This window comes from Symsagittifera roscoffensis, chromosome 8 (genome assembly GCF_963678635.1).
Source record: "Symsagittifera roscoffensis chromosome 8, txSymRosc1.1, whole genome shotgun sequence".
Classification (NCBI taxonomy): Eukaryota; Metazoa; Xenacoelomorpha; order Acoela; family Convolutidae; genus Symsagittifera; species Symsagittifera roscoffensis.
Window position 1 is genome coordinate 12892375 of NC_087069.1, and position 15563 is coordinate 12907937.

Sequence of the window (15563 nt, forward strand, 5' to 3'; positions counted from 1 at the left end):
TAGCGAATTTGATGATGATTGTGTTGGATAAGGTGATATTGATGGTGATGGTGAGGATGATGGTGTTCGATAAGAAGTTTGTGATGGCGAGGATTATGTTGATGGTGATCGTGATGGTGTCGGATAGGGTGATTGAGATGGTGATGTTCTTTGATTTGGTGATAGTGATAGTGTTGGTTATGGTGATGGTGTTGAATAAGAAGATAGTGATGATGATGGTGATGATGATGGTTATCGTGATGATGATGGCGATGGTGATGATGATGGTGATGTTGATGGTGATGGTGATGCCGCTTGACAAGGTGATAGTCATGGTGACGTGATGGTGATGGTGATGGGGTTGGATAAGGTGATAGTGATGGTGATGGTGACGATTATGGTGGAGGTGATGGTGATGATGTTGGTTATAAGGCTGTTGATGATAATGGTGATAGTGTTTGGCAATGTGATAGTGATTATGTTATTGATGGTGATAGTTCTCGTCGTAGTGATGGTGATGTTGATGATGATGTTGCTGGATAAGGTGGTAGTGATAGTAATGGTGATTGTAACGGTGTTGGATAGGGTGATTGAGATGGTGATGTTCTTTGAATAGGTGCTAGTGATGGTGATGGTAATGGTGATGGTGTTGGATAAGAAGATAATTACCGCGATGGTTAAGTTGATGGTGTTGGATAAGGTGATATTGATGTTGATGTTGGTGGTGATGGTTATGGTGATGGTGATGGTTCTGGACAAGGTGATAGTCATGGTGACGTGATGGTGACGGTGATGGGGTTGGAGAAGGTGATAGTGATGCTGATGGTGATGATTATGGTGGCGGTGATGGTGATGATGTTGGTGATGGTGATGTTGATGGTAGTGATGATGGTGTTGCACAAGGTGATAATCATGGCGACGTGATGAAGATGGTGATGGGGTTGGATAAGGTGATAGTGATGGTGATGATTATGGTGGTGGTGATGGTGATGGTAATGGTGGTGGTGATGGTGATGGTGATGATGATGTTGCTGGATAAGGTGGTAGTGATGTTGATGGTGATGGTGGTGGTGCTGGATAAGGTGATAGCAATGGTGTTGGTAATGATGAGGGTGATGGTGATGGCGATGGTGGTGGTGATGGTGATGATGATCTTGATGGTGATGGTGTTGGATGAGATGATAGTGATGGTGGTGGTGATAGTTATGGTGGTAGTGATGGCGAGTTTGATGATTATGGTGTTGGATAAGGTGATAGTGATGGTGATGGTGATGATGATGATGATGGCTGTGGATAAGGTTATGGTGATGATGATGGTGATGGTGATGGTGATGTTGATGGTGATAGTGATGCTGCTGGGAAGGTAATAGTCATGGTGACGTGATGGTGATGTTGATGGGTTCGATAAGGTGATAGTGATGGTGATGGTGATTATTATGGTGGTGGTGATGGTGATGATGTTGGTGATGGTGATAGTTATAGTGGTAGTGATGATGATGTTGGTGGTGATGGTTATGGTGATGGTGATGTTGCTGGACAAGGTGATAGTCATGGTGACGTGATGGTTAAGTTGATGGTGTTGGATAAGGCGATATTGATGTTGATGTTGGTGGTGATGGTTATGGTGATGGTGATGGTGCTGGACAAGGTGATAGTCATGGTGACGTGATGGTGATGGTGATGGGGTTGGAGAAGGTGATAGTGATGGCGATGATTATGGTAGTGGTGGTGGTGACGATGTTGGTGATGGTGACGATGTTGGTGATGGTGATGGTGATCGTGATGCTAATGGTGATGGCGATGGTAATGGTGATGGTGATAGTGATGGTGATGGTGATGATGATGTTGCTGGATAAGGTGGTAGTGATGGTGATGGTGTTGGTGATGGTGTTGGATAAGAAGATCTTGATGGTGATGGTGATGTTGATGGTGATCGTGGTGGTGCTAGATAAGGTGATAGCGATGGTGTTGGTGATGATGAGGGTGATGGTGATGGTGATGGTGATGTTGATGGTAGTGATGATGGTGTTGCACAAGGTGATAATCATGGCGACGTGATGGAGATGGTGATGGGGTTGGATAAGGTGATCATGATTTTGTTGATTATGGTGGCGGTGATGGTGATGATGTTGGTGATGGTGATGTTGATGGTAGTGATGATGGTGTTGCACAAGGTGATAATCATGGCGACGTGATGGAGATGGTGATGGTGTTGGATAAGAAGATCTTGATGGTGATGGTGATGTTGATGGTGATCGTGGTGGTGCTAGATAAGGCGATAGCGATGGTGTTGGTGATGATGAGGGTGATGGTGATGGTGATGGTGGTGTTGATGGTAATGATGATCTTGATGGTGATGGTGTTGGATGAGATGATAGTGATGGTGGTGATGATATTTATGGTGGTAGTGATCGCGAGTTTGATGATTATGGTGTTGGATAAGCTGATAGTGATGGTGATGGTGATGATGATGATGATGATGATGATGGCTGTGGATAAGGTTATGGTGATGATGATGGTGATGGTGATGGTGATGTTGATGGTGATAGTGATGCTGCTGGACAAGTTGATAGTCATGGTGGCGTGATGGTGATGGTGATGGGGTTGGATAAGGTGATAGTGATGGTGATGGTGATGAATATGGTGGTGGTGATGGTGATGATGCTGGTGACGGTGATGATGCTGGTGATGGTGATGTTGATGGTAATGGTGATGGTGTTGGGCAAGGTGATATTCATGGTGACGTGATGGTGATGTTGATGGGGTTGGATAAGGTGATAGTGATGGTGATGGTGATGTTTATGGTGTGGTGATGGTGATGATGTTGGTGATGGTGATAGTTATAGTGGTAGTGATGAGGATGTTGCAGGATAAGGTGGTAGTGATAGTGATGGTGATGGTAACGGTGTTGGATAAGAAGATAGTGATGGCGATGTTTATGTTGACAGTGATCGTGATGGTGTTGGATAGGGTGATTGAGATGGTGATGGTGATGGTTATGGTGATGATGATGGTGATGGTGATCGTGATGGTGATGTTGATGGTGATGGTGATGGTGCTGGACAAGATGATAGTCATGGTGACGTGATGGTGATGGTACTGGGGTTGGATAAGGTGATAGTGATGGTGATGGTGATGATTATGGTGGCGGTGATAGTGATGATGTTAGTGAAGGTGATGTTGATGGTAGTGATGATAGGGATGGTGATGGTGATAATGATGTTGCTGGATAAGGTGGTAGTGATGGTGATGGTGTTGGTGATGGTGTTGGATAAGAAGATCTTGATGGTGATGGTGAGGTTGATGGTGATCGTGATGGTGATGGATAAGGTGATAGCGATGGTGATGGTGATGGTGATGGTGATGGTGATGGTGATGGTGGTGGTGATGTTGATGGTGATCTGAATGGTGATGGTGTTGGATAAGATGGTCGTGATGGTGATGGTGATAATTATAGTGGTAGTGATGGCGAGTTTGATGATGACGGTGTTGGATAAGTTGATAGTGATGGTGATGGTGATGATTATGGTGGTGGTGATGGTGATAATGTTGGTGATGGTGATGGTGATGATAATGGCGACATGATGATGGTGGTGATGGTGATGGGGTTGGATAAGGTGATAGTGATGGTGATGGTGATGATTATGGCGGTGGTTATGGTGATAATGTTGGTGATGGTGATGGTAATGATAATGGTGATGGTGATGGTGATGGTGATAATGATGTTGCTGGATAAAGTGGTAGTGATGGTGATGGTGTTGGTGATGGTGTTGGATAAGAAGATCTTGATGGTGATGGTGAGATTGATGGTGATCGCGATGGTGTTGGATAAGGTGATAGCGATGGTGATGGTGATGATGAGCGTGATGGTGATGGTGATGGTGGTGGTGATGGTGATGGTGATCTGAATGGTGATGGTGTTGGATAAGATGGTAGTGATGGTGATGGTGATAATTATAGTGGTAGTGATGGCGAGTTTGATGATGATGATGTTGGATAAATTGATAGTGATGGTAATGGTCATGATTATGGTGGTGGTGATGTTGATGATGTTGGTGAAGGTGATGTTGATGGTAGTAATGATGGTGTTGCACAAGGTGATAGTCATGGCGACGTGATGGTGATGGTGATGGGGTTGGAGAAGGTGATAGTGATGGTAATGGTGATGATTATGGTGGTGGTGATGGTGATAATATTGGTGATGGTGATGGTGATGATAATGGTGATGGTGGTAGTGATGGTGATGGTGTTGGTGATGGTGTTGGATAAGATGATCTCGATGGTGAATGTGATGTTGATGGTGATCGTGATGGTGTTGGATAAGGTGATAGCGATGGTGATGGTGATGATGAGCGTGATGGTGATGGTGATGGTGGTGGTGATGGTGATGGTGATCTGAATGGTGATGGTGTTGGATAAGATGATAGTGATGGTGATGGTCATGATTATGGTGGTGGTGGTGATGTTGATGATGTTGGTGATGGTGATGTTCATGATAATGGTGATGGTGTTGGACAAGGTGATAGTCATGGTGACGTGATGGTGATGGTGATGGGGTTGGATAAGGCGATAGTGTTGGTAATGGTGATGATTATGGTGGTGGTGATGGTGATGGTGATCTTGATGGTGATCGTGATGGTGTTGGATACGGCGATTGTGATGATGCTGTTGATGTTGATGTTGCTGGATAAGTTGGCAGTGATGGTGATGGTGATGGTGATGGTGTTGGATAAGAAGATAGTGATGGCGATGGTTATATTGTTGGTGATCGTGATGGTGTTGGATAGGATGATTGAGATGGTGATGTTCTTCGATATAGTGATAGTGTTGGTGATGGTGATGGTGATGGTGACGGTGATGGTGATGGTGTTGGATAAGATGATAGTGATGGCGATGGTCATGATTATGGTGATGGTGATGTTGATGTTATTGGTGATGGTGATGTTGATGGTAATGGTGATGGTGCTGGACAAGGTAATAGTCATGGTGACGTGATGGTGATGGTGATGGGGTTGGATAAGTCGATAGTGTTGGTGATGGTGACTATTATGAGGGTGGTGATGGTGATGATGTTGGTGATGGTGATGGTGATGGTGATGGTGATGGTGATGGTGATGGTGTTGGATAAGATGATAGTGATGGTGATGGTGATATTTATGGTGGTAGTGATAGCGAAATTGATGATGATTGTGTTGGATAAGGTGAGAGTGATGGTGATGGTGATGGTGATGATGATGATGATGGTGTTGGATAAGAAGTTTGTGATGGCGAGGATTATGTTGATGGTGATCGTGATGGTGTCGGATAGGATGATTGAGATGGTGATGATCTTTGATATGGTGATAGTGATATTGTTGGTTATGGTGATGGTGTTGGATAAGAAGATAGTGATCGCGATGGTTATGTTGATGGTGTTGGATAAGGTGATATTGATGGTGATGGTGATGATGATGGTTATCGTGATGATGATGGTGATGGTGATGATGATGGTGATGGTGATGCTGCTGGACAAGGTGATAGTCATGGTGAAGTGATGGTGATGGTGATGGGGTTGGATAAGATGATAGTGATGGTGATGGTGATGTTGGCGATTATGGTGGAGGTGATGGTGATGATGTTGGTGATAAGGCTGTTGATGGTAATGGTGATAGTGTTTGGCAATGTGATAGTGATGATGTTATTGATGGTGATAGTTCTCGTGGTAGTGATGGTGATGTTGATGATGATGTTGCTGGATAAGGTGGTAGTGATAGTAATGGTGATTGTAACGGTGTTGGATAAGAACATAGTGATGGCGATGTTTATGTTGATAGTGATCGTGATGGTGTTGGATAGGGCAATTGAGATGGTGATGTTCTTTGAATAGGTGCTAGTGATGGTGATGGTAATGGTGATGGTGTTGGATAAGAAGATAATGATTGCGATGGTTAAGTTGATGGTGTTGGATAAGGTGATATTGATGTTGATGGTGATGGTGATGGATATGGTGATGGTGATGGTGGTGGACAAGGTGATAGTCATGGTGACATGATGGTGATGGTGATGGGGTTGGAGAAGGTGATGGTGATGCTGATGGTGATGATTATGGTGGCGGTGATGGTGATGATGTTGGTGATGGTGATGTTGATGGTAGCGATGATGGTGTTGCACAAGGTGATAGGCATAGCGACGTGATGGTGATGGTGATGGGGTTGGATAAGGTGATAGTGATGGTGATGATTATGGTGGTGGTGATGGTGATGATGTTGGTGATGGTGATGGTGATGGTGATGGTGATTGTAATGGGGATGGTGATGGTAATGGTGATGGTGATGGTGATGGTGTTGGATGAGATGATAGTGATAGTGGTGGGGTTGGAGAAGGTGATGGTAATGCTGATGGTGATGGTTATGGTGGCGGTGATGATGATGATGTTGGTGATGGTGATGTTGATGGTAGCGATGATGGTGTTGCACAAGGTGATAGGCACAGCGACGTGATGGTGATGGTGATGGGGTTGGATAAGGTGAAAGTGATGGTGATGATTATGGTGGTGGTGATGGTGATGATGTTGGTGATGGTGATGGTGATGGTGATTGTAATGGGGATGGTTATGGTAATGGTGATGGTGATGGTGATGGTGGTGATGATGATGATGTTGCTGGATAAGGTGATAGTGATGGTGAAGGTGGTGGTGATGGTGTTGGATAAGAAGATCTTGATGGTGATGGTGATGATGATGGTGATCGTGGTGGTGCTGGATAAGGTGATAGCGATGGTGATGGTGACGATGAGAGTGATGGTGATGGTGATGATGGTGGTGATGGTGATGGTGATCTCGATGGTGATGGTGTTGGATGAGATGATAGTGATGATTGTGGTGATAGTTATGGTGGTAGTGATGGCGAGTTTGATGATTATGGTGTTGGATGTTGATGTTGATGGTAATCGTGGTGGTGCTGGATAAGGTGATAGCGATGGTGATGGTGATGATGAGAGTGATGATGATGGCTGTGGATAAGGTTATGGTGATGATGATGGTGATGGTGATGGTGATGTTGAGGGTGATAGTGATGCAGCTGGACAAGGTGATAGTCATGGTGACGTGATGGTGATGGTGATGGGTTTGGATAAGGTGATAGTGATGGTGATGGTGATGATTATGGTGGTGGTGATGGTGATGATGTTGGTGATGGTGATGTTGATGGCAATGGTGATGGTGTTGGGCAAGGTGATAGTCATGGTGACGTGATGGTGATGTTGATGGGATTGGATAAGGTGATAGTGATAATGATGGTGATGACTATGGTGGTGGTGATGGTGATGATGTTATTGATGGTGATAGTTCTGGTGGTAGTGATGGTGATGTTGATGATGATGCTGCTGGATAAGGTGGTAGTGATGGTAATGGTGATGGTGTTGGATAAGAAGATAATGATCGCGATGGTTAAGTTGATGGTGTTGGATAAGGTGATATTGATGTTGATGGTGATGGTGATGGTTATGGTGATGGCGATGGTGCTGGACAAGGTGATAGTCATGTTGACATGATGCTGATGGTGAAGGGGTTGGATAAGGTGATAGTGATGGTGATGATTATGGTGGTGGTGGTGATGGTGATGATGTTGGTGATGGTGATGGTGATGGTGATGGTAATGGTGATGGTGATGGTAATGATGATGGTGATGGTGATGATGATGATGATGTTGCTGGATAAGGTGATGGTAATGGTGATGGTGATGGTAATGGTGATGGTGATGGTGACGTGATGGTGATGTTGATGGGATTGGATAAGGTGATAGTGATGGTGATGGTGATGATTATGGTGGTGGTGATGGTGATGATGTTATTGATGGTGATAGTTCTGGTGGTAGTGATAGTGATGTTGATGATGATGTTGCGGGATAAGGTGGTAGTGATAGTAATGGTGATTGTAACGGTGTTGGATAAGAACATAGTGATGGCGATGTTTATGTTGATGGTGATCGTGATGGTGTTGGATAGGGTGATTGAGATGGTGATGTTCTTTGAATAGGTGCTAGTGATGGTGATGGTAACGGTGATGGTGTTGGATAAGAAGGTAATGATCGCGATAGTTAAGTTGATGGTGTTGGATAAGGTGATATTGATGTTGATGGTGATGGTGATGGTTATTGTAATGGTGATGGTGATGGTGCTGGACAAGGTGATAGTCATGGTGACATGATGGTGATGGGGATGGGGTTGGTGAAGGTGATAGTGATGCTGATGGTGATGATTATGGTGGCGTTGATGGTGATGATGTTGGTGATGGTGATGTTGATGATAGTGATGATGGCGTTGCACAAGGTGATAGTCATGGCGACGTGATGGTGATTTTGATGGGGTTGGATAAGGTGATAGTGATGGTGATGATTATGGTGGTGGTGATGGTGATGATGTTGGCGATGGTGATGGTGATGGTGATTGTGATCGTAATGGTGATGGTGATGGTAATGGTGATGGTGATGGTGATGATGATGATGATGTTGCTGGATAAGGTGGTAGTGATGGTGATGGTGTTGTTGATGGTGTTGGATAAGAAGTTCTTGATGGTGATGGTGGTGTTGATGGTGATCGTGGTGGTGCAGGATAAGGTGATAGCGATGGTGATGGTGGTGGTGATGGTGATGGTGATCTTGATGGTGATGGTGTTGGATGAGATGATAGTGATGGTGGTGGTGATAGTTATGGTGGTAGTGATGGCGAGTTTGATGATTATGGTGTTGGATAAGGTGATAGTGATGGTGATGATGATGATGATGGCTGTGGATAAGGTTATGGTGATGATGATGGTGATGGTGATGGTGATGTTGATGGTGATAGTGATGCTGCTGGACAAGGTGATAGTCATGGTGACGTGATGGTGATATTGATGGGGTTGGATAAGGCGATAGTGATGGTGATGGTGATGATTATGGTGGTGGTGATGGTGATGATGTTGGTGATGGTGATAGTTGTAGTGGTAGTGATGATGATGTTGCTGGATAAGGTGGTAGTGATAGTGATGATGATGGTACCGGTGTTGGTTAAGAAGATAGTGATGGCAATGTTTATGTTGACAGTGATCGTGATGGTGTTGGATAGGGTGATTGAGATGGTGATGGTGATGGTGATGGTTATGGTGATGATGATGGTGATGGTGATCGTGATGGTGATGTTGATGGTGAAGGTGATGGTGCTGGACAAGGCGATAGTCATGGTGACTTGATGGTGATGCTACTGGGGTTGGATAAGGTGATAGTGACGGTGATGGTGGTGATTATGGTGGCGGTGATGGTGATGATGTTGGGGATGGTGATGTTGATGGTAGTGATGATGGTGTTGCACAAGGTGATAGTCATGGCGACGTGATGATGTTGGTGATGGTGATAGTTATAATGGTAGTGATGATGATGTTGCTGGATAAGGTGGTAGTGATAGTGATGATGATGGTACCGGTGTTGGTTAAGAAGATAGTGATGGCAATGTTTATGTTGACAATGATCGTGATGGTGTTGGATAGGGTGATTGAGATGGTGATGGTGATGGTGATGGTTATGGTGATGATGATGGTGATGGTGATCGTGATGGTGATGTTGATGGTGAAGGTGATGGTGCTGGACAAGGTGATAGTCATGGTGACTTGATGGTGATGCTACTGGGGTTGGATAAGGTGATAGTGATGGTGATGGTGATGATTATGGTGGCGGTGATGGTGATGATGTTGGGGATGGTGATGTTGATGGTAGTGATGATGGTGTTGCACAAGGTGATAGTCATGGCGACATGATGGTGATGGTGATGGGGTTGGATAAGGTGATAGTGATGGTGATGGTGATGATTATGGTGGTGGTGATGGTGATAATGTTGGTGATGGTGATGGTGATGGTAATGGTGATGGTGATGGTGATGGTGATGGTGATGATGATGTTGCTGGATAAGGTGGTAGTGATGGTGATGGTGTTGGTGATGGTGTTGGATAAGAAGATCTTGATGGTGATGGTGATGTGATGTTGATGGTGATCGTGATGGTGTTGGATAAGGTGATAGCGATGGTGATGGTGATGATGAGCATGATGGTGATGATGTTAGATAAGATGATAGTGATAGTGATGGTGATAATTATAGTGGTAGTGATGGCGAGTTTGATGATGTTGGTGTTGGATAAGTTGATAGTGATGGTGATGGTGATGATAACGATGATGGCTGTGGATAAGGTGTTGGCGATGGTGATGGTGATGGTTATGATGATGTTGCTGGATAAGGTGATGGTGATGGTGTTGGATAAGGTGACAGCGATGGTGATGGTGATGATGAGGGCGATGGTGATGGTGATGGTGATGGTGATGGTGATGGTGATGGTGGTGGTGATGGTGATGGTGATCTTGATGCTGATGGTGCTGGATAAGATGATAGTGATGGTGATGGTGATAGTTATGGTGGTAGTGATGGCGAGTTTGATGATGATGATGGTGTTGGATAAAGTGATAGTAATGGTGATGGTGATGATGATGATGATGGCTGTGGAGAAAATTATAGTGATGATGATGGTGATAGTGATGATGAACATGATGATGATGGTGTTGGATAAGGTGATAGTGATGGTGATGGTGATGATGATGTTGCTGGATAAGGCGGTAGTGATCGTGATGGTGTTGGTGATGGTGTTGGATAAGAATACCTTGATGGTGATGGTGATGTTGATGGTGATCGTGATGGTGTTGGATAAGGTGATAACGATGGTGATGGTGCTGGTGTTGGATAATGTGATAGCGATGGTGATGGTGATGTTGAGGGTGATGGTGATGGTGATGGTGATGGTGGTGGTGATGGTGATGGTGATCTTGATGCTGATGGTGCTGGATAAGATGATAGTGATGGTGATGGTGATAGTTATGGTGGTAGTGATGGCGAGTTTGATGATGATGATGGTGTTGGATAAAGTGATAGTAATGGTGATGGTGATGATGATGATGATGGCTGTGGAGAAAATTATAGTGATGATGATGGTGATAGTGATGATGAACATGATGATGATGGTGTTGGATAAGGTGATAGTGATGGTGATGGTGATGATGATGTTGCTGGATAAGGCGGTAGTGATGGTGAGGGTGTTGGTGATGGTGTTGGATAAGAATACCTTGATGGTGATGGTGATGTTGATGGTGATCGTGATGGTGTTGGATAAGGTGATAACGATGGTGATGGTGCTGGTGTTGGATAATGTGATAGCGATGGTGATGGTGATGTTGAGGGTGATGGTGATGGTGATGGTGATGGTGGTGGTGATGGTGATGGTGATCTTGATGGTGATGGTGTTGGATAAGATGATAGTGACGGTGATGGTGATAGTTATGGTGGTAGTGATGGCGACTTTGATGATGATGGTGTAGGATAATGTGATAGTGATGGTGATGGTGATGATGATGTTGATGGTGATCGTGATGGTGTTGGATAAAGCGATTGTGATGGTGATGTTGATGGTGATGTTGCTGGATAAGGTGGCAGTGATGGTGATGGTGTTGGATAAGAAGATAGTGATGGCGATGGTTATGTTGATGGTGATCGTGATGGTGTTGGATAAAGCGATTGTGATGGTGATGCTGATGGTGATGTTGCTGGATAAGGTGGCAGTGATGGTGATGGTGTTGGATAAGAAGATAGTGATGGCGATGGTTATGTTGATGGTGATCGTGATGGTGTTGGATAGGGTGATTGAGATGGTGATGTCTTTTGATATGGTGATAGTGATGGTGATGGTGATGGTAATGGTGATGAGGATGGTGATGGTGATGATCATTTTGCTGGATAAGGTGGTAGTGATGGTTATGGTGTTGGTGATGGTGTTGTATAAGAAGATCTTGATGGTGATGGTGATGTGATGTTGATGTTGATCGTGATGGTGTTGGATAAGGTGATAGCGATGGTGATGGTGATGATGAGCGTGATGGTGATGATGGTGGTGATTGTGATGGTGATCTGAATGGTGATGGTGTTGGATAAGATGATAGTGATGCTGATGGTGATAATTATAGTGGTAGTGATGGCGAGTTTGATGATTTTGGTGTTGGATAAACTGATAGTGATGGTGATGGTGATGATAACGATGATGGCTGTGGATAAGGTGATGGCGATGGTGATGGTGAATTTGATGATGATGGTGTTGGATAAGGTGATAGTGATGGTGATGGTTTTGATGATGTTGCTGGATAAGGTGATGGTGATGGTGTTGGATAAGGTGACAGCGAATGTGATGTTGATGATGAGGGCGATGGTGAGGGTGATGGTGATGGTGATGGTGGTGGTGATGGTGATAGTTATAGTGGTAGTGATGGCGAGTTTGATGATGATGATGGTGTTGGATAAAGTGATAGTGATGGTGATGGTGATGATGATGATGATGGCTGTGGAGAAAATTATAGTGATGATGATGGTGATAGTGATGATGAATATGTTGATGATGGTGTTGGATAAGGTGATAGTGATGGTGATGGTGATGATGATGTTGCTGGATAAGGCGGTAGTGATGGTGATGGTGTTGGTGATGGTGTTGGATAAGAATACCTTGATGGTGATGGTGATGTGGTGGTGATCGTGATGGTGTTGGATAAGGTGATAACGATGGTGATGGTGCTGGTGTTGGATACTGTGATAGCGATGGTGATGGTGATGTTGAGGGTGATGGTGATGGTGATGGTGATGGTGGTGGTGATGGTGATGGTGATGGTGATGGTGATAGTGATGGTGATGGTGATAGTTATAGTGGTAGTGATGACGAGTTTGATGATGATAATGGTGTTGGATAAAGTGATAGTGATGGTGATGGTGATGATGATGATGATGGCTGTGGAGAACATTATAGTGATGATGATGGTGATAGTGATGATGAATATGTTGATGATGGTGTTGGATAAGGTGATAGTGATGGTGATGGTGATGATGATGTTGCTGGATAAGGCGGTAGTGATGGTGATGGTGTTGGTGATGGTGTTGGATAAGAATACCTTGATGGTGATGGTGATGTTGATGGTGATCGTGATGGTGTTGGATAAGGTGATAACGATGGTGATGGTGCTGGTGTTGGATACTGTGATAGCGATGGTGATGGTGATGTTGAGGGTGATGGTGATGGTGATGGTGATGGTGGTGGTGATGGTGATGGTGATCTTGATGGTGATGGTGTTGGATAAGTTGATAGTGACGGTGATGGTGATAGTTATGGTGGTAGTGATGGCGACTTTGATGATGATGGTGTAGGATAAGGTGATAGTGATGGTGATGTTGATGGTGATGTTGCTGGATAAGGTGGCAGTGATGGTGATGGTGATGGTGTTGGATAAGAAGATAGTGATGGCGATGGTTATGTTGATGGTGATCGTGATGGTGTTGGATAGGGTGATTGAGATGGTGATGTCCTTTGATATGGTGATAGTGATGGTGATGGTGATGGTGATGGTGATGGTAATGGTGATGGTGATGGTGATGGTGATGATGATGTTGCTGGATAAGGTGGTAGTGATGGTGATGATGTTGGTGATGGTGTTGGATAAGAAGATCTTGATGGTGATGGTGATGTGATGTTGATGGTGATCGTGATGGTGTTGGATAAGGTGATAGCGATGGTGATGGTGATGATGAGCGAGATGGTGATGATGGTGGTGATTGTGATGGTGATCTGAATGGTGATGGTGTTGGATAAGATGATAGTGATGCTGATGGTGATAATTATAGTGGTAGTGATGGCGATTTTAATGATGTTGGTGTTGGATAAATTGATAGTGATGGTGATGGTGATGATAACGATGATGGCTGTGGATAAGGTGATGGCGATGGTGATGGTGAATTTGATGATGATGGTGTTGGATAAGGTGATAGTGATGGTGATGGTTTTGATGATTTTGCTGGATAAGGTGATGGTGATGGTGTTGGATAAGGTGACAGCGATGGTGATGGTGATGATGAGGGCGATGGTGATGGTGATGGTGATGGTGATGGTGATGGTGATGGTGGTGGTGATGGTGATGGTGATCTTGATGCTGATGGTGCTGGTTAAGATGATAGTGATGGTGATGGTGATAGTTATAGTGGTAGTGATGGCGAGTTTGATGATGATGATGGGGTTGGATAAGGTGATAGTGATGGCGATAGTGATGAATATGGTGGTGGTGATGGTGACGATGCTGGTGATGGTGATATTGATGGTAATGGTGATGGTGTTGGGCAAGGTGATAGTGATGGTGATGGTGATGATTATGGTGGTGGTGATGGTGATGATGTTGGTGATGGTGATAGTTATAGTGGTAGTGATGATTATGTTGGTGGTGATGGTTATGGTGATGGTGATGGTGCTGGACAAGGTGATAGTCATGGTGACGTGATGGTTAAGTTGATGGTGTTGGATAAGGTGATATTGATGTTGATGTTAGTGGTGAAGGTTATGGTGATGGTGATGGTGCTGGACAAGGTGATAGTCATGGTGACGTGATGGTGATGGTGATGGGGTTGGAGAAGGTGATAGTGATGCTGATGGTGATGATTATGGTGGCGGTGATGGTGATGATGTTGGTGATAGTGATGTTGATGGTAGTGATGATGGTGTTGCACAAGGTGATAATCATGGCGACGTGATGGAGATGGTGATGGGGTTGGATAAGGTGATAGTGATGGTGATGATTATGGTAGTGGTGATGGTGACGATGTTAGTGATGGTGACGATGTTGGTGATGGTGATGGTGATCGTGATGGTAATGGTGATGTTGATGGTAATGGTGATGGTGATGGTGATGGTGATGGTGATGGTGATGGTGATGATTATGTTGCTGGATAAGGTGGTAGTGATGGTGATGGTGTTGGATAAGAAGATCTTGATGGTGATGGTGATGTTGATGGTGATCGTGGTGGTGCTAGATAAGGTGATAGCGATGGTGTTGGTGATGATGAGGGTGATGGTGATGGTGATGGTGGTGGTGATGGTAATGATGATCTTGATGGTGATGGTGTTGGATGAGATGATGGTGATGGTGGTGGTGATCGCGAGTTTGATGATTATGGTGTTGGATAAGGTGATAGTGATTGTGATGGTGATGATGATGATGACGGCTGTGGATAACGTTATGGTGATGAATATGGTGGTGGTGATGGTGATGATGCTGGTGATGGTGATATTGATGGTAATGGTGATGGTGTTGGGCAAGGTGATAGTGATGGTGATGGTGATGATTATGGTGGTGGTGATGGTGATGATGTTGGTGATGGTGATAGTTATAGTGGTAGTGATGATTATGTTGGTGGGATGGTTTATGGTGATGGTGATGGTGCTGGACAAGGTGATAGTCATGGTGACGTGATGGTTAAGTTGATGGTGTTGGATAAGGTGATATTGATGTTGATGTTAGTGGTGATGGTTATGGTGATGGTGATGGTGCTGGACAAGGTGATAGTCATGGTGACGTGATGGTGATGGTGATGGGGTTGGAGAAGGTGATAGTGATGCTGATGGTGATGATTATGGTGGCGGTGATGGTGATGATGTTGGTGATGGTGATGTTGATGGTAGTGATGATGGTGTTGCACAAGGTGATAATCATGGCGACGTGATGGAGATG

The 15563-nt window shown here is 44.5% G+C and overlaps 5 protein-coding genes and 1 pseudogene across 5 annotated transcripts; 3 read left to right on the forward strand and 3 right to left on the reverse strand.

Moving 5' to 3' along the window:
* Positions 1-889: 889 nt before the first annotated feature.
* Positions 890-1531, reverse strand: LOC134853460 (uncharacterized). The gene has a single exon (XM_063869460.1). The coding sequence runs from the start codon at positions 1529-1531 to the stop codon at positions 890-892; it is 642 nt and encodes a 213-aa protein (XP_063725530.1).
* A 642-nt stretch (positions 1532-2173) lies between these two features.
* On the forward strand, positions 2174-2566 carry LOC134853461 (uncharacterized). The gene has a single exon (XM_063869461.1). The coding sequence runs from the start codon at positions 2174-2176 to the stop codon at positions 2564-2566; it is 393 nt and encodes a 130-aa protein (XP_063725531.1).
* A 936-nt stretch (positions 2567-3502) lies between these two features.
* Positions 3503-5503, reverse strand: LOC134853462 (mucin-2-like; annotated as a pseudogene).
* Positions 5504-7726: 2223 nt separating this feature from the next.
* On the forward strand, positions 7727-8307 carry LOC134853463 (uncharacterized). Its single transcript, XM_063869462.1, has 3 exons — positions 7727-7939; positions 7994-8143; positions 8191-8307. The coding sequence occupies exons 1-3, from the start codon at positions 7727-7729 to the stop codon at positions 8305-8307; spliced, it is 480 nt and encodes a 159-aa protein (XP_063725532.1).
* Positions 8308-8342: 35 nt separating this feature from the next.
* Positions 8343-8840, forward strand: LOC134853465 (uncharacterized). Its single transcript, XM_063869463.1, has one exon. It carries the CDS (start codon positions 8343-8345, stop codon positions 8838-8840), a length of 498 nt encoding a protein of 165 aa, XP_063725533.1.
* A 5732-nt stretch (positions 8841-14572) lies between these two features.
* LOC134853466 (uncharacterized) lies at positions 14573-15295 on the reverse strand. The gene has a single exon (XM_063869464.1). It carries the CDS (start codon positions 15293-15295, stop codon positions 14573-14575), a length of 723 nt encoding a protein of 240 aa, XP_063725534.1.
* Positions 15296-15563: the final 268 nt, after the last annotated feature.

Bases quoted from the DNA above. Each gene is read 5' to 3' on its own strand.
- LOC134853460 (XM_063869460.1), bottom strand. From the start codon at position 1,531: ATGACTATCACCTTGTCCAGCAACATCACCATCACCATAACCATCACC.
- LOC134853461 (XM_063869461.1), top strand. From the start codon at position 2,174: ATGGAGATGGTGATGGTGTTGGATAAGAAGATCTTGATGGTGATGGTG.
- LOC134853463 (XM_063869462.1), top strand. From the start codon at position 7,727: ATGGTGATGTTGATGGGATTGGATAAGGTGATAGTGATGGTGATGGTG. The intron at 7,940-7,993 runs GTGATCGTGATG...TTCTTTGAATAG, and splicing joins TGGCGATGTTTATGTTGATG to GTGCTAGTGATGGTGATGGT. The intron at 8,144-8,190 runs GTGATAGTCATG...GGGTTGGTGAAG, and splicing joins TGGTGATGGTGCTGGACAAG to GTGATAGTGATGCTGATGGT.
- LOC134853465 (XM_063869463.1), top strand. From the start codon at position 8,343: ATGGTGATGATTATGGTGGTGGTGATGGTGATGATGTTGGCGATGGTG.
- LOC134853466 (XM_063869464.1), bottom strand. From the start codon at position 15,295: ATGACTATCACCTTGTCCAGCACCATCACCATCACCATAAACCATCCC.